Raw genomic sequence first — 20,805 nt, forward strand, 5'->3', positions numbered from 1 at the left:
ATGCATGTGTTTCCACATTCACTACAGAGCCTCAGAACATCCAAACAAGACAAGTCTATTGTCACTGAAAACCTGAGAACCAGCATTTTACCTGAATTATTTACTTATTTATTCATTAGGGACAGTGCATATTAATGAACATCTACAACAACTGCAGCTGTAAATATGCCAGATTGTAGCAACAGAGCTAATTTCCATCTGTAGTCCCTTGGCAGGTGACAAGAAAGACAACTGACACAAGACAAAACATCATAAAAACACACAAGACAAACAATTATTGAAATGCACTGATAAGATTAGTGGTTGAAAAGTTATTAAACACTTTAGACTGGTGGATGCTTTTTGTGGCTGGCAGCTGTTTAGGTCTTTGAGGGTTAATTTGTTCCAGACTACATCTGAATGTGGCCAGAGTGGGAGTGGAAGTTGGATCTCAGTGCGAAAAACAAATAACGGATGTTAAATCGAGGTTTGAAACGGGTCTATGTTGGCTTTTCCTTTAAATTGTCACCGTCTGCTTCTACTTTGCCACATATGAGCCAAGTGGGCGGGATCTATTCATCTATTATTTATCCTTTAAGCTGTTGACACTGTTGTTCAGTTGTGGTGTTAACATTCCTACCTTGTTTCCTGTCGCAGGGCCGTTCTGCACAGGAAGAGGCGGAGCCACAAGGGAAATGGAAGGATGAGGAGGAGTAGACCCTGTTCGCACTGTTGCCATGGGAACCAACATCTTGCTCTGCAAGACCGGTGACTGGGTTTGGACTAATGAGTGAGAATAAGAGAGAGAGAGAGGAGAGAGACAGGGAATTAAATCACACAGCATGAGAAACAGATGAATCGAGCCAAAAGAGGAGAGGTGAAGACAGAACAGGAGCGACGGGGGTGGAGACACACTGAGACGGAGAGGACATTTCAGTTAGTGATTTAAGTGAAATTCTTTGCTGATAAAAAGCCAGAACAATGTACTGTTGCTTCTGACTCTTTATGAATAGAGCGTGATGAAGGCATGGGTGGGCGGCGGGTGCCTGTACTCATGTCAACAGTGTTTCTCCTGTCAATCATTTATCTCGCATTTACGTAAGCCAATCAAATCTATTTTCAGTGTTTCCTGGAGAACAAAGATTAATATGAAATAAAAGAAGGGGACTGTAGAAAAAAGGCAATTGAAAGAAAGCTGAGCACTAGATAACAGAATTGTACTTGTAAGTCATTTAATGAAAACACGAAAGGTTCATTTCATGTCATCTCACCCACAACTCAGAACTTTTCCCAGTTCATATGATTAATTTTCTTGAAAAAACTAATAAAACCTCAATTCAAGGGACATTACAAAATACAGGCATTAATCCAAATTCTATTTAGTTCTTCATTTTAGCGGTTTGGCCTTCAGAGCTTATTTTCATCATCAGTATGTGTACTGTAAGCCTCACCAGTTGCTGATTTCATACTGGAATGGACTGAATGTTGTACTGAACATCAGAGAAACAATATGGAAAATTGGCAATATGTGATTATGTAAATATATAGTTTTTAAAGATATGAAGTTAACAACAAGAAATCTCTCTAATCTTTCTTCTACAGAGTTTTGGTAGATTTCCATAAATTAAACTTCATACCTTTTTTATCATTATGAATGCAGTTTAAGATCTATTTACATCTGGTTACATCAGACCGAGTCTCTGGAATGTAAATACAGAACACTAATAGATGATAGCAGGTGTTTGCTGGTGCGAGATTAATATATTATCTGGGTTTTCGTTTCTAATTCCACCCAAATGATTAAAAAATAAGAATAAGAATGAGTATATTAATGGTAGAATGTATCAATGTAACTGAGGGGAAAATCTGTACAATAAAAAATGTACAATACTCCTTTCACACTGGACAAAAGACCCACTAGTATCTGGCCTGTGTCTTCAATGTGAAAGAATCCAATCAGCATTTATTTCTGCGTCAAATCAGTCTACTTTAGTCACTAGTGTTATAGTCTTGACAACATCAACTGAGCCAAAGTTATGGCCAAGACCAGAATGTAATGAGACTGAGACAAGACTAGATATTATGGCAACCAAGTCTTGAAAATATTATAAACTGATGGAATATGAGGACTGGGATAATTCTCGTTGCCAGAGAATGAGTCAAAAAAAAAAGTTAGATTTTTTACAAACCACAGTAACGAATCAAAAAACATATCAGAAATTTGTTAAGATCCCTACAGCTGTGATCTTGACTAAAATCCACAGTCCTCTTTATCTGAGATCAAGACTGAGTTAAATTGCACTCAAGGCCAAGATAAAACCAAGACTTTCATAAAGTGTCTCAAAACCACAACTGATCTCAAGTTAAACAACTCCTGTAATCAAAGATTTGATCTGCTCCAGCTAAACTCGTCAGTGATGGAGAAAAAAACAAGTGCTTTTTTTCCCCAACACTTTTTTTGGGCAAAAAGTACTCGAGGAGTACTCAAAAATCTGAACTGAACCTGAAGTAAAAGATATAAAAATGAAACCACAGTAATACTGTTATGCTCCATGACGTTTTCTACTGGTCCCTGCTGTGCATTTGTTGTGTGAGAACGAAAAACGGACAGATAAACTCATCTAGTGCCAATGTAAATCAAGTCAATCACCTATTTTTGGTTGGTTTGTTTAAAAAAGTGTACAAACACACAAATTTTTATGTAAAAATGGTGAAAAAGTACAATTTAAGATTTTGGTCCCATGAATGAAATAGAAGTTTTCAAGAAAATCTCTGACATGAACTAGTTTATTTATGGGATGACCCTCAGATAAATCTCTGGGTTGTTCTTGCTTTCGGTTAGTCCTAGCTCTGTCTCACCTCTGGTCCCGGGGCTGACTGACGCCACTCTTAGTCCCGCCCCTGAGTGCACGCCATTGGCCATGGCGGCATTGGTGGGCAGGGAAAGGATTTGCTGGTGGGTGAGCTGAGGGGAGGAGGGGCTTTCGGTGGGCAGGAGGTACTGGACTAGTGGCTTGGGGCCAGTGGGAGGGGTGAGAGCGGAGGTGGCGGCTGTTGGGTGGAGCTGGGGCTGGAGTACAGGCAGGGGGGTTTGTGCGTGAGGGGTGAGGAGCTGGACTTGTTGGGACCCTCCCAGAACTAGGCTAGTGACCAATCCGCTGCCATCGACAGCGTTTACACTGACCGGACCTGGAGAGGAGGAGGAGGAGGAGGACGTGGAGGAGGATGAGGAGGACTGGTACCCACCCCCTGCTGTGATTGGCAGCTGCTGAGCGCCACCTCCTCCGATCAGCAGAGTGGTTGATTTCTTGTCCTGAGGCAGCGAGCTGAGTGTGACGGCGCCTTCCGCCGGTTTGCTGGCGATGGGGATGGGCGTGCTGGCGATGGGCCGTACCACGTTGGTCACCATGGTAGGAGCCATGCGGACGGTGCCGAGGACCTGGGTCAGACCCTGCTGGGCCAAAGGGAGGGGGGTCTGGGAGCTGGACAGAGAGGAGACCACCTGCCCACCTCCTCCACCTCCTTCACCTCTATGTTCTTCCCTCTTGGATCCTCCGTCGCTCCCCTCCTCTCCTCCATCGGCGCCTCTGTTCCTCTTCCCATCTTCAGCACCTCCTCCTCCTCCTCCTCCTCCTCCTGAGTTCCCTTTTCCTGAGGTGGAGTCGGAGTGAGGGATGGAGGGGGAGGAGGAGGGGAGCGAGGAGCGGGCCACTGGCTGGAAGCCATGCTGGAGGGAAGAGAGATGGAGAAAAAGATCAAAAGGGGAAAGTTACTGTGTAAACTTCTTCTGTTCTTCACACAAGTTTCAACTTACAGTAACTCTGGAAAATCTGTGGGTTTTAATTCATGATACGAGAGACAAAATCAGAAACTTAAAGAGCTTACATGAAACTATCAACAATATGAGTTTCACATGCAAAAGTGAAGCTACATAGGTATCTGTGTTTTGTATGATGGAATTCATAACCTACATTTACAGAACTGGGTCACTAAATTGGATGATTATACTAGTCACAAATGAGGAAGTGTTCAGTTTTAATACCACAAAATCAAGAAATAAAAGTATTAACACAAAATTAACTTGTTTTGTTCAGTAAAGTGTCCCCTGTCTATGTGGTACTATTATTTATTATGTTTTTGGATTTATTTTACTGCTGTACATATTCATGGTTGAGCTCATTTGAGCTAATTTAAAAACTGTTAATTGTTTAATCTACATGAATGCATCACATTCTATAAGATCATCATATAAGATGTGAGATCCACAGAGCTCTAAAAACTTAACTTTTCATGAGCTCAGAAAACCAGGCCTGATTTCAAAAGGGTTTTACAGAGTATATTTAAAATAATAAAGTGGGAGAATTTTCAACTCAACACTTCATCCGTTAGTTCGTTATAAACATCTAAAATCAACACATTTAAAGAATGTTTCACTAAACAAGAAGGAGATGAAAAACTGTAACCGCCAATAAATGTGGTGGAGTAAAAAGTAGAATATTGGCTTCTGATGTAGTGGAGTAGAAGTATTAAGTATATATAAGAATACTCTTGGAAAGTATAAGTACTCTGTTACACTGACAGGACAGATGTACTTACCTGTCCGTCTGGTTCGTCCTCATCACTGTCTGTCACTCTCTCTTTACACTTGAGGTCAATGGAGCCTTCGGGACACGAATCCTCTGAGGATGGAACATAGATATCATCAGAAATGGGAAATGTTTATCAAAATAGACTTAATATGCTGTAGTATATTATCAACTTAAGTGGAAACTGCTCATGGCAAACTGAAAGCCTGGGACAGAGTCATTTATACACAAATACTGTTTAAATAATCATCTTATAGCAGGGCTGTCAAAACTCATTTTAGTTCAGGGGCCACATTCAGACCAACATGAGTAAAATAAAAACAATACTAACCTATAAATAATGTCAACTACAAACTTTCCTCTATGTTTTATAGAGAAAAAAAAGTCCAATTACATTATGAAAATGTTTATACGTACAAACTACCCTTTAAAAATGTGAATAACATGAACAACCAAAAGAAAAATAACCCCAATTTTAATAATATTATGTCTAAGCTTATCATTTATACATATGCATTACAACTTAAAGATCACAGTATATTTACAAAGGCATAAAACATTTAGTAACAGGCAGAATATTGTTAAAATTGCACTTATAGTTTTTAAGACATTTCAGGTTGTTCATGTTATTCACATTTTGTGTAAAAGAATAGTGCGTAAATGTAAACATCTTCATGTAATTTAACTTTTTCACACTAAAACAAAAAAAAATAAATTTGGAGTTGTCATTATTTATAGGTTATTAATCTATGATTTTACTTCCATTTGAGATCACACTGGTCTGTATGTGGCCCATAAACTAAAATGGGTTTAACACCCTTAACACATTATAATCCTCAGTACAGTTTTTGCATTTCACAAATTCCACCATATTGGACCCTTTAGCGGGCCAGTTTTGGCCCACGGGCTTTATGTTTGACACCCCTGGCTTATAGTAATGAAGCAGACCGCAGTTTTGAGTTTTGATCTTTTCATACATGATATGATAAATATGTTTTGTTTTACTGTACTCTCACGAAACATTACTACTTTATTGAAATCATGGAGGGAAAACGAAAGTAGCTTGCCCTAAATACATATTTTCCTTGAAGCTTACGATAAATTGCAGAAAACAAGCTGCTCCCACCTACTGTATTATATTCAAACAGTACAAACAGAAAACACAGATTAAGTACATGTGGTTGAAGCCACCCTCGTCAAGTGAAACAGCAAATTTCATCAAATAGCAACGACGTTCATGTAATTACTCTGTGCTCATATTCGTACTAATTAGTGCATACTATCAATTACAGTGTATGAAAACCATTAGCATGAGAAAAGACTAAGTAAAAAGACATAAGTTAGCTAAATCCTGCAGTTATAGTGATCAGTTAAACCAGATAACCGGGGTAACTGTGGCGATCACAGATGGATCCACTGTAAATAATTTGCATTCACACATAAGCACATGAAGCAACATTTGTAAAGTTTTTGAATAATTTTAGGCAAAACATTACCTGGAAATGTATGTATGTTATTTAGTTGCTATGTTTTAACGTTGGTAATTAGAGAGGTCTGGGAGTGTGCTCACAGAGTGACACGGTGACTATTTTTAAACTTTCTGGTGTTTTTTGCTGACGGTGTCGTTCTGAGTCAGAAGGCTGAAGTTCAGTGTGTTTATCAAAGACGGGCTGACCGTTGTGGGAAGTGAAACTATCGCTCTGCAAATATGCAACCGTCTTTTTCTGCTCTTTGTGCTGATGAACACACTAACTCACCCATGACATCATCGTCTCCCTCTTCCTCGCATATCACCATCCGTTCTTCATCGCTGGTCACGTCCTCTCCGGCTCCGCCCGGATACAGTGATGAGGGCGGGGCCCGAGTGTGAAACAAACTCCCCCCATCCTCCTGCCACAAACACAGAGGAAAAAGGCTTTTAAATGTCAGCAGCAAATCATTTTTTATGTTTTATGTTTATTTAGTCTTTAAGTTTGGTTTTGATATCAGTCTAGTTTTGATGAGTTTTATTTAGAGGAACTGTCAGGTTTTAGTTAATCTTAAGGTAAGACTTGATTCATAAAAGATGAAAAAAAGAAGGATGAAAGATTACATGTCATCAAACATTACTAACAACTAACATCTATTTTAAAAGTTTCATCTTCATTCTTGAGCTATTTTATTAAGACTCAACTCAACTTTACAGAACAGTGACTGTAGCGCAAATAAAAGAAAAAAAAAAACAGATTTTATTTGCTATTTTATTTCAATTTAGTTTCTTTTGCATAGTTCACTGTTATATTTTATAGTTTTTGTAATTACCCCGCCCCCAAAAGGGGAGGCAAGGGGTATTGTTTTGGTTTGTTTGTTAACACTCTAGCAGCAAAACTATTGCTTCAATTCATACCAAATTGGGTTTATAAATAAATTACCAGTAACCCAGAATGCATGTAGTTACATTTTGGGAAAAGTAGGCTAAAGCTCAAATTTTTTAATGAATTTTTAAAATCTTTTTTCTTCTCCCATTTACTTATAATGGGTGAAATTTCACATGTCTATAAAAACATCAATTTTGTTTCAATTTACTTCAAACTTGGGACATATATAGCACACACGTAGACATGATGACAACAGCTGGATCGATGCCAAAATAAGCTACATTATGTGCGAGGGGCGGGGTTTGTTGTGCCTGGCATCACTTGTTTTATTTTTATTTCAGTTAAAATTTTGTCACTGCTAATTTTAGTTGTAGTCTTTCAATTTTGCTACAATAATAAAACCCAGTGTCATTTTTATTTATACATTATATAAACAAAACAATAACTGAAAATGAATTAGAACAAATAATGCTATTAAAAAGACTAAAACTCAAGCATCTCATTGCACAGTATTTCTGCACACACAGGCTCCTTTTAGACATACTGGTTATACAGTACCATATAGTACCGTATAGAGTATAATGATATAGATCTTATTATTTGGGGTACTTTTCATCATGGGATCAGATGTCACACTAATATTGACTGTTTCCTGTAGAAGCAATGTCATTTATATTTCTATGAGGTTTTAATGCTGTGCACGTTATTTCCCTCTATTTTCTTGTTGTATTTTACTAAATAGACTGAGAAAAAGATATTACGCTCATTGCAACCATATAAAACCAGCCTTCTGCACAGTACTTGCCATCATTTTATAAAGTTGGAGAAAAACACTCAGACATAAAAGAAACAGCTCTTATGAAAGGATGGATACAAATGTAATGTGATGGGATCGGTGTAAAGAAGTGATATTTTTATTCAGATCAACCTTCATTTAAAGAAACCAATATCAATGAATAGAATCCCAATAAAATCCCATGATCATGTTTTCTTTTCCAGTGAAGGAGTAATTTAACTCTACTAGTCGCCTCTGCACTAAAAAAAACACTGGCATTCGTTGGTCTCCGAATCAACTGAATCAAATCAGAAATCAAATTGTGAACCAAAATTGGGGCAATAAAAGATGTATTTTTAAGCCACTAAAAAAGAAAAACTAAGCTTCGTATTGCACTATGTTGCCGCAACACAATATTTTTTGTTGCAAACCAGCTGTAAACTGGAAAATTAAAGGCAAATACTCAGACGCAAATGAAATAGCTATTATCAAAGCATGTATACAAATGTAAGGCTACGCCACCAGCATTAAAGAAATTCCTTCAAAACAAAAGCGCTCACATGAAGGCCTGCTCCTCTGTGACTGGAAGCGAAGCAGCAAACACCACAGTCTCATACCTTCAAAGGCACTAAAAAGTAGAAAGTGAAAGCTTTGAAGTTGGAGGCTGAGCTCCCACAGAGCTTTCAGTGGGTTTTCAGCAGCAGCACCAGCAGCTCGAGCCCTCACACAAAGTGAGTCCATTTGAGCTGTTTTTGAAGAGCGAGCTGTTAGCACAAGGTTGAACCCAAACAGTCTTAAGTGTGAAGGACACACGTCTGAATGCGTACACATGTCAGCGCGTAGGCGATTCCATACGCCTTAAACGCCAGGACTTGGGAGTAATTTAGCCTGTTGCTTTCACTGGACTTGTTTGCATGCTTCACTCTTTTCTTTGTTGTCTTGGATTTACTCCCTGACACACATGAACTCTTAAAACTTTCTTTGAACATGAAAAAAATCAAAACACCACAACAGTTTTTTTCTGACTTTCTTTAAGAGTTTGTTGCCTTTGAGCTACGCTTTAACGAACTCCTACCTTCTCCAGGTCTCTGTCTCTCTCCCTCTGCTCCAGGGTGTGCACGGCACTCTGGGAAAAGGCTCGGGGACGCGAGTGCTGCCCCCCAAACGGCCCCCCTCGACGCTCCGACCCCCCTGGCCAGCCTGAGCCGCCCCCCTTCCCCTCCAGCCCCTGGGACTCTGAGAGGGGATCTGCAGAACAGAGGAGAAGCAGTCTAAGCTAAGATCAAATAAAAACGTGTATCATCATGGAATCGATCAATAACACTTTGAGCCAATAAAATCCTTGCGCACAATATGGCGGTGTGAGCTTAGTGTTGGTGTTTAGGACTGTTTGGAAGTCTGTCTCGGTAAAAACACATGATCGATGGCTTAAGCCTTATTTTCGCTGGGCTGGTATTACCTGGAGACCTCTGGTAATTTGTTATAATTGCAGAGGTCACAGCTGGGATCTTAATCCTGCATGAATCTGCCATGTCTTAAAAAAAATACCCAGCAAACACAAAAGTCATGCAATCACATGAAGTCCTACTGGTACAGGACTTAAATTACCTGTGAACCTCCAGTAATTTGTAATAATGGTAGAGGTGGTCTGTGATCTGAAACCCATGTGAATCAGCCGTGTGTGTAAATTGTGAAGTTAAAATTCCACTGTGCATTACCCACTCGGCTTCAGCAAAGACAGAATATCCTGTATGAATCAACATCTCTGTGATTTGCTGTGATTTGCAGCATTTTTTATTTCCTCTGCTCATTTATTCAGCCTATTTCCTGGTTGGGGATGATGGAGGCTGTGATGGTGAGGATAAATCAAAGTTTTAAGTGTTTTAGGTGGAAATACAGGAGCTTCATGTAGTTCATATAGAAAGAATGTTCACTGAAAGAGCACATACATATTATACATGTATATATTGTATTTATATAAAGTAATATAGTTGTGGGTTTTATTTATTTATATATATACATATACATATATATATATATATATATATATATATATATACATAATTGAAATGATCATATGTAGAATAAATTATAAGGAAAATTGCATATAATTCTGAAATATAGCCAATTGTACATCATATTTATATGGGTTTACATTTAGCACATATGTAGTGGATTATGACATTGAATTATATTTATGATAATTATCATACTGACTGATAATGACAAATATACATGTTGTATTAAAATAGATTTATATAGTTTGTGTGTGGTATTGTAATAATTTATTACATTTTTTTATTCTATTCAACCTTTATTTAACCAGGTAAGTCAGTTGAGAACTGATTCTCATTTTCAATAATAATAAGGCAATGTCTACTGCCACAGTACTGTGGCACAAAATATCCGTTTGTCTACTGTCACAGAGCCAATCAAATGTTAGCATTTGTACTAGAGCAAATCATGAATAGTGTTACATGAACTCACTACCCTCTCGTTGCCACAGTACTATGGTGATACATGCCGTATACTTCAGATCAATCTTTTGTGCATTTTGCTACCACAGTACTGTGGCAATTGATGGAAGAAACAACAAATTAGTTATAGTATAGAATAGGAATTATTATTGTAAATATTCTATATGTTATTTTATGGTGTTCTTTGCTCTGTGCAGTCAGTGAGGCTGGAGAAGGTGGGCGGAGCTACATGTTAGATGCAGCAGTGTGCCGTGTTACTGCTCACTTCTGTGTCAGTTCAATGTATTGAGTGCTGTGGTCCAAATTCTGCACTCTGAACGTTGTCCCAGTGGCTGATTTATACTACTTATACTACAACTGGGAATTGAACCCGTGTCTTCGGCATTCCAGTCTGATATATTACAGAGAGCTAAATCTCCACTGTCTCTGAGTCTGACCTATTTGCTATCTGACTGTCTTGGTACTTGTTGGGATGTAACACATTACCAGTCTAGACATGATATAACAAGGGTGCTGATTGATTCCGTGGTAACAGACAAACCGATATTTTGTGCCACAGTACTGTGTCAGTAGCCACTTCATAATAATAAAGGGTCAGATTAAATAAGAGTTCAATTCTTCCCACTCCTTTTCGCATGCGTCTAACATTAAAATGGTATTAAGTACTTCTTTTGTGTAATCACAGAAATGTCTTTTTTCACTTGTTTTATGTTGTTCATTTCCTTTAGGCATTTATTTTTGTCGTTGGTGTACTGTGTTGTTAATATGTTTGAAATAAAACATTCATTCATTCAAACAATCCCTCATAAGAGCAACACCAATAAATATGGACAGATAAGCATCATGACAGCTAGAGTAAAGAATATTTTTTCTATTTTTCAACATTAAGATGTAAGTGGTGAATCTGCCCTTGACATCAGAACTAAGGAATAATGTCAGTAAATTTAAGTAAAAAACAGATTTTCTTCATCCAATGAAACAGATGTAGGGGTTTTACTTCCATTGGAGGTCCACAGGTCGTACGAGTGCTGTGTGAAAAAGGCTTTAAATTAAATCAACTCCTCTGATTTTTTTCATTCTGTTTGAGAATTACAGAGACTGCATTGGCATCTTTATTTACTTCTGAAAGGATTTTAGGTGAACATTCAGGAGGCTCACAATGTCACACAGAAAAGGCTAAATCCAATCCAACAAAAGTGTCAACTCTAAAAGACACATGTAGAAAACACTATTTTCAGCAGGCTAATGGGTGTTAAATTGTAGCTGATTTGCACTGAGCCTTGACATCTCATCAGCGACATAATGTCAATGTATCTGAGTAAAGCACAGATTTCTCCAAACCTGCATGAATAAGCTGCATGAAACATAGATGTGGGGGCACTGGTATAGATTTCTGAAGTGGGAGTTGGAATTTTTACATGCCAATTTGTGCTTTTTCTGTATCAGTTAATGCCCATCAAATACAAAGTCAGAGACAAGGTGATAATTGGAAAATGTGATGGAATCTAATAAGCTCTACGTTATGCGATCAGTGAAGAAATGAAACTCTACACAACACATCTAGTCATTAGAAATTTGTGATATTCTACCTTCGAGAAAATATCTACTTTCTACAAGATCAAGAGAAAAGTGGAACTTAGTTATGAATCTATTGAAAAAGCAGATTTCTGCATAAAAATATTGATCTAAAAAAATAAGCATTCGATTAAAAAGAAAGGTGTTATATGTCCAGTGCAGTCTGGTAGGCAGCAATATGTGGTACATTAGTATATCAGCAGATAATTAATTTTACTACAATAAATTCAGTGTTTGTATGAGCTCATAGTTCATGTTCCTATTTTAGGAGAACATCAGGAGCGAAGTTCAGCCACATTCAACCATAATTCATGTGTCATTATCTGTTCATACAGTTCTTTAACAGTTATGGCCAAAATGCTGTTTGGTGAGGACACATCAACCTTGATCATCCTTGAGTTCAACCGAACAAAAACAATTCTTAAGAAATGTTATTTATAAGAACAGACAAACACGTCACAGCAACTTTGACCTTTTACGGCTAAAATCTTCTCAGTTCACCTTTGAGTCCCTGTGAATGTTTGTGCCAAATTTTGTGTTGTTCTGTCAAACTGTTCCTGGGATTCGCTGCACTTTAAATTTGAAATATCAACTTTAACACCCTCAGAGTTAAAATTAACACCCACTGCAACAGAAGTGTTAAAATCAACACTATGGTAGTTAATATTACCTCATTTAACACCACAGGAGTGTAAAAACAACACCCAAATCAACACTCATCATCTCAACTCTAGAACATTAACACTTCACACTCAATATTAAGCTTGATTTACTGTGTGTGGATGTGTGGAAAAAGTGCTACAGAAAAAAAACACCCACCTCTGACACACACACTGCTGCGTCTCTACATTTTTTCTAATATAAATCCTCTGCTTCTTTCATGGTTTTATTGCGGGGGACAAATGCACATGTTCTAAATATTGAGGGGGATGTTGAAGAATGAGTTTATTTGGATAAACCCTTGGATATGTACTGTTTTGTTTCCAATGTGTGTCCAATTTGTGGTGTATGGGATCCCCTTCATCCCCTAAAGCTCTGCCAGCAGGTGGGAGGGTAATTTCTTAATCACATGAAGTGAATGGGCTTTAGCAGTGAATGTGTCACACACCTATGCTTTCCGACATGCTCCTCTCTCGGGGCTCCTTCGGGGTCCCGCGGCCCTCGGACAGGGACTTTCTGCGGTCCTTGTTGCACCACTTCCAGTCTGGATGAGCTCTGAAGTGGGCCTCCTTCACCTGAGGGGGGGACGAGAAAGTCCATTTGATAAATAATTACATCCAGGACGTCAGCAAAAAAAGACAGATCTGCAGTAGACGGTGAGGATCCACACTGGCCTCATTCAATCTAATGCAAAATTTTCACAAAAACATATTATAAATCAATTCAACTTCATAAAAGTAGCAATTTTCTCAGTATTATCCAATACAATCATTTTAAGGCAGAGGTGTCAAACATATGGCTGGTAGAATGAATCAGCAAAGTGCAAAAATTACACTGAAGATATTAACAGTCAAGGGTGTTAAAATCATTTTAGTTCAGGGGCCACATACAGACCAAGATGATCTCAACTGGGTCAGACCTTAAGATAATAGCTTAAAAACCTATAAATGTTAACAACTCCAAATTTTTCAGTTTTAATGTGAAAAACTGCGGGAAAAAAATCATATTCTGGAAATGTTCTGGAAACAAATCGGAACCTATGAACAATCTGAAACTTCTATAAGTACAATTTTAACAATGTTATGCCTGTTACTAAATGTTTTGTGTATTTGTAGATCCACTGTAAGTTGTAATGCACATGTGTAAATGCTGAGACATAATGTTCTTCTTGTTCATTTCAGGTTGTTCATGGTTGTTCAGGTTATTCACATCTTTTGTGAAAGGGTAGTTTGTAATTATAAACATGTTTATAATGGTGTTTTAAAAAATGTGGAGTTGCCATTATTTATAGGTTCTGATGCTATTATTTTTATTGGTCTGGCTAACCTGAGATCGAATTTGGGCTGTGTGTGATGCCCCTGTTTTAAGACCTAATGTTAAAAATGATTGGTTTTTAGACTTTTTGACAGCCCTGCAGAAACCATAAATTATATGGAAGTGAAATTTAAAAATGTTGTACAAGGAGGTTTCAAAAAGCTTGTGGAAAAAGGACAGTTGGAAAAAAACAGTTGAAGTTATGATGTTTATTTTCAACATATCGTCGCTGTCTGGCAGAAACCTCGCAAGTCCATTTTTTGTCTTTTTTGTTTTTTATAATAAAATAATTCCATTGGTCAGTCTTCACGTTGGCCTGACAGTTTTACAAATATTTAACCAATGAAAAGCGTTGAAAATGGCTTGTGATTACAGCTCTAAAATTCCATTCATTTATTTAGAATATACATCGTTTTTCCAGTTTCCTGAAATATAACCATTCTGGACATAAGAGGTTTCCACCCAACAGCAACAATACGCTCCATCTAGGTCAATACACTTCTGCCAGTGTCTATACCGGCCTTCAAGTCCATCTGTGTAAAACTAACTTTTCCACACACGTTTTGAAACCCCCTGGTACATATTCACACTATGAAACACAAAGTCCAAACAGACCCAACCAATCAAAGCCGGCGTCTGTACCTGGAAGGCCAGGTCGTGGTACTGCTGCTTCTCATTGGGCCCCAGGGCGTACCACCACTCCCCGAGGATCTTGCTGACGGTCCGGTTGTCCTGGTTTGGGTGTCGCTGGTGCACCAGGGCCCGGTGGCGCTTACTGAAGATCATGAATGCGTTCATGGGACGGCGGATGTGGTCCTTCTCCCTCTGGTCAGTGTTTGGAACGAGGCAGAGAAGAAGCATTTTAGGAGGGATCCAATTAGTGGGAGACATTTACCCAATAGCCGTCCCTGTGTTTCTCTGCTGTTTTTCCCTTGTTTTATTGAGCGGGTATCTGTCGGCGTGATGGACTGACCTTTCTGTCTCCATCCTTTGGCAGGGCGCTCAGCGACTGGGTGCGTCTCTTGATGGTGCCGGAGGACGGAGCCGGATCGTTGGCTACACCCGGGGAAAACCTGGGAGAAAACACAGATGGAAAGTGAAACTCCAAAGTCCACCAGTGTAGGGGAAATGAAGGGAGATTCCTCAGGCCGAGGGACTTTCAGAGCTGATCAGCACTTTAGTCTTTCAACGGATCAGACGGGAAGAGCCATTTTGTATTTCAGATCAACACATCCATCAGCTCAAACAAACACACATCTGACCACAAAAAGATACGTTACACACCACTGATAAATGAAAAATTAAAAATAAAGTTATAGACAGAGTTATCGGAGTTGGAGTCATGCTCATAAATAAATATTTGCATTTTTAGAAAGGATGTGGTTAAACTGACAAATAAAAGGGGAAGTTTTTACACATCAGCTAAATAATGAGATTTAGGACAAGGTTTGTACACATTAGACTTATTTTTGGCTGCACACTGTGGTTAAAAAAAAAAAAAACATACCTAAAATAATATATTACACTAAATTTCTACATATTTTCTAGAGCTGGGGTGTCAGACTTATTTTAGTTCAGGGGCCACATTAAGCTAAATTTGATGTGAAGTGGGCCGGACTAGTGAAATGTTAACATAATAATATATAAATGATTTCAACTCCAAATTTTCCTCTGTTTTAGTTTAGAGCGAAAAAACAGTAAAATTATGCAATGAAATTTTTACATCTACCAACTATCCTTTAAAACATGAAGTGAAATTGCTTAAGAAAACTAAGTGCCATTTTAACAATATAATGTCTCAGTTTATCCCTTACACAAGTATATTACAACTTACAGATCACAGCGGATCAACAAACACACAAAACATTTAATAACAGGCAGAATATTGGTAAACTTGCACTTCAGACATTTCAAAATGTTTATATTTGTTCAGGTTAATAACGTTTTTGTGAAATGATAGTTTGTTTTAGTGTCAATACAGTATAATGACATGAAAATGTTTATATTTACAAAGAGAAAAATTTGGAGTTGTGAGTATTTATAGGTTATTTTGATAGTATTTTACTGATCTGACCCACTTGAAATTAAATTGGTCTGTATGTGGAACCTGAACTAAAATGATTAATATCTTCAGTGTAATTTTTGCATTTCACAAATTCATCCCACAGGCCACGCTGGACCTTTTGGCGGGCCGGATTTGGCCCCCAGGCCACATGTTTGAGACTTCTGTTCTAGAGTAAAAGTGTAGCAAAAATGTCTAGACACGTGAAAACCACAGCTAAATAAAGACAATGGACGCATGCAGAATCATTAACATTCAATTTGCGATTTGCACATTTCCGTTCAACAAAACAACCCCACTTTATTATAGAAAACCAACCACAAGATATGTATACAAAGGAACGCAAAAATTCTAGACCCATTTAATTGAATATTAGTGAATCAGTAAAAAAAAAAAAAAAGTAATATCGCACTTGAAAAAAAAAATTACATATTTGCAGAATGTTGACATGAAATGTCGTTGACAACAGTGGTAAAAGTTTCATCCAACTGAACTGTTTCTGCAGCAGCAAAGACTTAATATTATTGTATAAACAGAAAAGTTCTAGTGTTAATAAAAGTAGAATAAATAAATGAAACAGGAAGAGAAAACGAAAAATAACAGCTATTCTGAGATTACCGCAGTGGGTGTCACACTTCTAAAATTGACTCACTATTCACCGGGAAGTAAAACAGATTTTCACCAGATTCATGCAGGATGAAATCTGTGTCGTCCACTGTGAGTGTGAAGAAGAAGAAGTAGTAAACTCCCTCCACCAGTCGAGCCAGTAAAGAAATAAAAGCCAAGGCGCTTGGTTTTACTTCTGGCAGATTCGAGTCTGGGGAAATGCCAAAAATGTCAGTGGAAGAATTTGGCACGGTTTGGCGGTGAAGTGTTTCTGAAATAGTTTTGAGACGCTGATGTGAAAAACTAAAAAGGGACGAGTCCAGTAATAGTCCATTACTACATTTATCCCATGTAGACACTTTGGATTTGATCAGTTTAACCCTTTTAAGACGATTGTGTCTGTGGCGTCACAATTTTGCATACACCATCATTCAAATTACCGTAACTCCTGAACTGTTTAAGTTATTGACAACACAGCATCTGAAAGCTGAGATTGGGATCTTTCTATTGCTCTATAACACATTACAGTAGAGGCCTGCATTGGCTGAGGGGAGGGGGGGGGCAGAGCAGAGAGCAGCAGAGTGCAGTTGGTGAGAGATGGAAGACTTTCATTACTTTTAGCAGCATTTTAGTTAGGTTTTAGCTGTGTTTTTGTGGTGAATTGAATGAATGAAGGAATGAATTAATTAATTTATTTATTCACTTTTCTTAACAACGTGATATTTGTATTTTGTTTTATTTTCTCATACAGTCCCTTTTGCACTAAGTGTTTTGCTGCTAAACTGAACTGAGCTGCTAAACTGATTTTCTTTGTTCCTGTAACAGTGACAATAAAGATCTATTCTATTCTATTCTATTTATTTTGGTTTGTACATCAATCATTGCACTTAGTACAATAATCGTAATAAACATTAAAACCAAAAAAGGAATAGGTTAGAAGCAAAAGCTTATTTTTTTTGCCTATCCTTTTCACCTGATACACAGCTTACATCAACTTCAATACCAACCCCAATTCCATCTAGACTTCACATTTGTCCTCACTTTAGTCCATTCACAAATATGAAAATCTCTGAAATTATAATAACTCTCTCTTAATTCCAAGAAATCACGAATGGTATTTGGGACAATACTATTTGTATCCGTCATCTTTCCTATACCTATTTAGAAACAATTTTTTATACCTCTTTTTAAATATATTTATATTTGTACTTTCCTTTAATCTCCTGCTCTAGATTGTTCCACAAAGTCGCTCCACAGCTTGTTATGCACATACTTTTCATTGTTGTTCTATAATTCTTGCAAATAACTGTATACAATAGCGATAGTGCTACTTTGGACTGTTCTACTAGTATGTTTTGCTCTGTTTTTGTAAAGTTTAGCTTTTTTTTTTTTTCCCTTTTTTCACTGTTTTATCTGTACTTTTCCATAGTTTAGATAATTATATATTAGCTGTAAAATAATACATGGACACAGAATGCTGTGCACAAAGAAAAATGTGTGAGCACATGTAAAATAGTTCAAAGTTTGTTTCTATAATCTTGTTATGCACATATACAGTTGTTTTTCATAACAAATATGATAAAAATTCAAATCACTTTTTTTTTTTTTTTTTTTACTATAACACACTGTTTTAAGCATTTATTACATTTAATAATGATAATTAATGACCAGGTATTGAAAGTTAAGTTCTTTGTGGGAAAAAAGGTGTATAAGAATTCACAACAAACTCATTTTCTGAACCTTTTATTGCAAAACTAGCATAAAGAAATCTAAGCGGCCTGTTATAATGGTAGTCCTTATAGGGTTAAGAAATGTTATGTGCATTACATAAAACTTTGGTTTAATTACAGCCTTTCATTAGTGTCTAACCACTAAATGTTTGGTTTAATGTTTGTTACCATGATGACTGCTCTTTGTTTACTCAACTTCCTTTTTTTCTGCCTCATGTTAATACAGTTGACACACAAACGTTGACTCAGTTAATTTGACAGTAGCTGCTACAACTAATTTACAATGTTCCTGGAGGTTATTAGACTGTTGTCCTAAAAGAACAACAAAAAACAAATAAAACTGTCATGCTCTGGTTTATATTTGACTTGCTATTACTACTACATTACAACAGCCTGGGAAAAGGTTTGTGTGTAAGTTATGATTATTATGTCTATTAGTATTCATTTAAATTACAGATACTTGGCAAGTATCATCAACCACGCAAGTGAGTCTGGTATCATATCAGCAAATAAATATATGCAGGTTTGATTTTGAGTGAATATTTTAATGCAGTTTAATGCAATTATATAAAGTTATACCCAACAACCCAAGAACAATACATCTATTTCAATTGCCAATAAAAGTGAAACTCAGAAATTTAGCAGGTCTCAAAAATGTAATAAAGATTCACAGTCGCAATGCTAATAAAAATGCAGTTTTCATTCAATCCATAGCTTTATGTATTAAGTTTTATCTGCTTTTATCACAGCCAGACAGTTATTATGATTGGATGGCAAGCAATTCTTAGGAACTGGAAGACGGCAGCCTCCTTTTCAAGACCCGCAGTCTGAAATAGGGAAAGTAGCTGCATATTAAACAATCCTCTCAAGTTGTTTATTTCATCTATAAAAGAGTCAGAGTAAAATTGAGGTGGAAACAAATTGTTCTTGATTACGTGAGAGATGATTTTATTTTCATTTTCTCCAGGTTTGTATTGTCCTCTTGCCAAATTGCTTTATATGTCTGCCGATACACAAGAGGAAGACGAAGAGGGGATCATAAGTCATCTATTACGTGACTGATGTTTATATCACAAAATAAGAATTGCAAGTCATAAAAGAAGAGACGTTTTTTGTTGAAAGTGAAGCTGTGAGCCGGCAGACAGAAAGTCTGAACCTTCTATTATACTGCACTCTGAGGCTAGATAAAACAGCTCTTTTTGCCTTTACTTTAGTGGTGTCTAAGACTTTCAATACAGCAAACACGACAAAAAGGCCAAAGAGTAACAGCGAATTCAGTGAAGTCAAAGCTGTTTAAAAATAAAATCTTTCCAGGCTTTAGTGAGAAACCTGATTTACAGATTTGTCTGTCGACTCAATGACTCTCAGAATGCCATTATTATGATACTGTCAAATCCTAGTTTTAGGCTTAATTCAATCTCCTATAATTAGGTCTAATCAGAGTTTAACCAAGCAAGGCTTAAATGTTTAACTACATCCAGATTTAGAATTAGCAGGGCTCTGTTGCATAAACAGAAGCTAATTTCGATTTGAGTCCATGTTTACTGATGTAAACTGAAATGAATTAGTGATTAATCCAAAATTATAATGAATAAATGAATACATAATAAATCTGGATGTTACTCAAGACCTATTAAGTTATAAAACAGGAGGCTAACTTCCAGCTGCTTTGTCGGCTGCTCAGATGCTAGCTTTTTAGCTAGGCTAGTTAGCAATATAAAATTTTATCAAAGACTTTCTATTAACAAAAACTGAAAGCTATTAAGTTGTTTCATTACAATAGCAAAACCCTGTGATGTTGGACTGAAAATATTGTTCAATTTCTTCTTAGACACTTCAGTGTTTACTAGCTAGCTTAAAATTAGCTAGTTAGCCTTCTTACAAAAACTCAAATTTCCCCTCTTGAATAAAACCTTTTGGATAAATTAATAAAGTATTACGTGGGCATGTAATAATAATATAAAGAGCAACGTGACAACAACACAAGTAAAAACTGAAAACAGAGGGGTTTAAATGAAAGGTTTCTAAATAAATCTTAGTTTTGTGTAATGTAGTTTGGTGTAGCTGGTATCAGTTTCATTACTGGAAATATTTCTTGTTTTTGATGTATTATACTTAATTTATGTTGATTTTCTGTCTGGCAACAACAATGCTAATAGACTATGACTAAATTGTTATTGTTATTATAAAAGGTTAGTGCCTGATTAACTCCATAACAAAGAAAGACATTTGTTTGAGGTAAAGTAGTTTTTAAATGTGTGAATGTGTGAAATTGTGAGTAGAGGCATTTCAGTTCAGTGTTACAGCTAAAACCAAAAAGAAAAACTAAAGAAACCAGGAATGGAGTAACAGATTGTGAATGTGTAGGTAACAAATAAATATATAAAAAATAAGAGCATTTGTGTTATATAAATATATATGTGTGTGTGTTCCTGTTATCACATGTACAGATATCTCAAACCGAAGCCCAGATTTTAATAAATGTGTTGCTTGTTTTTCCGATTAATGCCGTTAATCTCTTCATTGAGATGTAGTCAGACGACAGGTGTAGCTGCTGCAGTGTTGAGAGATTGCATTTCTTCTGGCAGCGTCGGCCTTTGTGAGCACAGTGACCCTGAAACATTGAAAACCACACTAGCAGCCAGACAGCCACGCAGTCCGTCTGAGTCACTCTGAAAGAGCAA

The 20,805-nt window shown here is 37.0% G+C and overlaps 1 protein-coding gene across 1 annotated transcript in view; it reads right to left on the reverse strand.

Moving 5' to 3' along the window:
* The window catches only part of cica (capicua transcriptional repressor a), a 62,880-nt gene that overhangs the window by 16,169 nt on the left and 25,906 nt on the right, over window positions 1-20,805 (reverse strand). The window contains exons 6-13 of the mRNA XM_030147743.1: window positions 14,697-14,796; window positions 14,366-14,548; window positions 12,858-12,984; window positions 8,773-8,945; window positions 6,323-6,455; window positions 4,576-4,658; window positions 2,839-3,706; window positions 620-762 (exon numbers count right to left, since the gene is read on the reverse strand). Of these exons, the coding sequence (XP_030003603.1) occupies window positions 620-762; window positions 2,839-3,706; window positions 4,576-4,658; window positions 6,323-6,455; window positions 8,773-8,945; window positions 12,858-12,984; window positions 14,366-14,548; window positions 14,697-14,796 (1,810 nt within the window). The remainder of the gene's footprint in view (window positions 1-619; window positions 763-2,838; window positions 3,707-4,575; window positions 4,659-6,322; window positions 6,456-8,772; window positions 8,946-12,857; window positions 12,985-14,365; window positions 14,549-14,696; window positions 14,797-20,805) is intronic.

The sequence above is a fragment of the Sphaeramia orbicularis genome, chromosome 11, assembly GCF_902148855.1.
Source record: "Sphaeramia orbicularis chromosome 11, fSphaOr1.1, whole genome shotgun sequence".
Lineage (NCBI taxonomy): Eukaryota > Metazoa > Chordata > Actinopteri > Kurtiformes > Apogonidae > Sphaeramia > Sphaeramia orbicularis.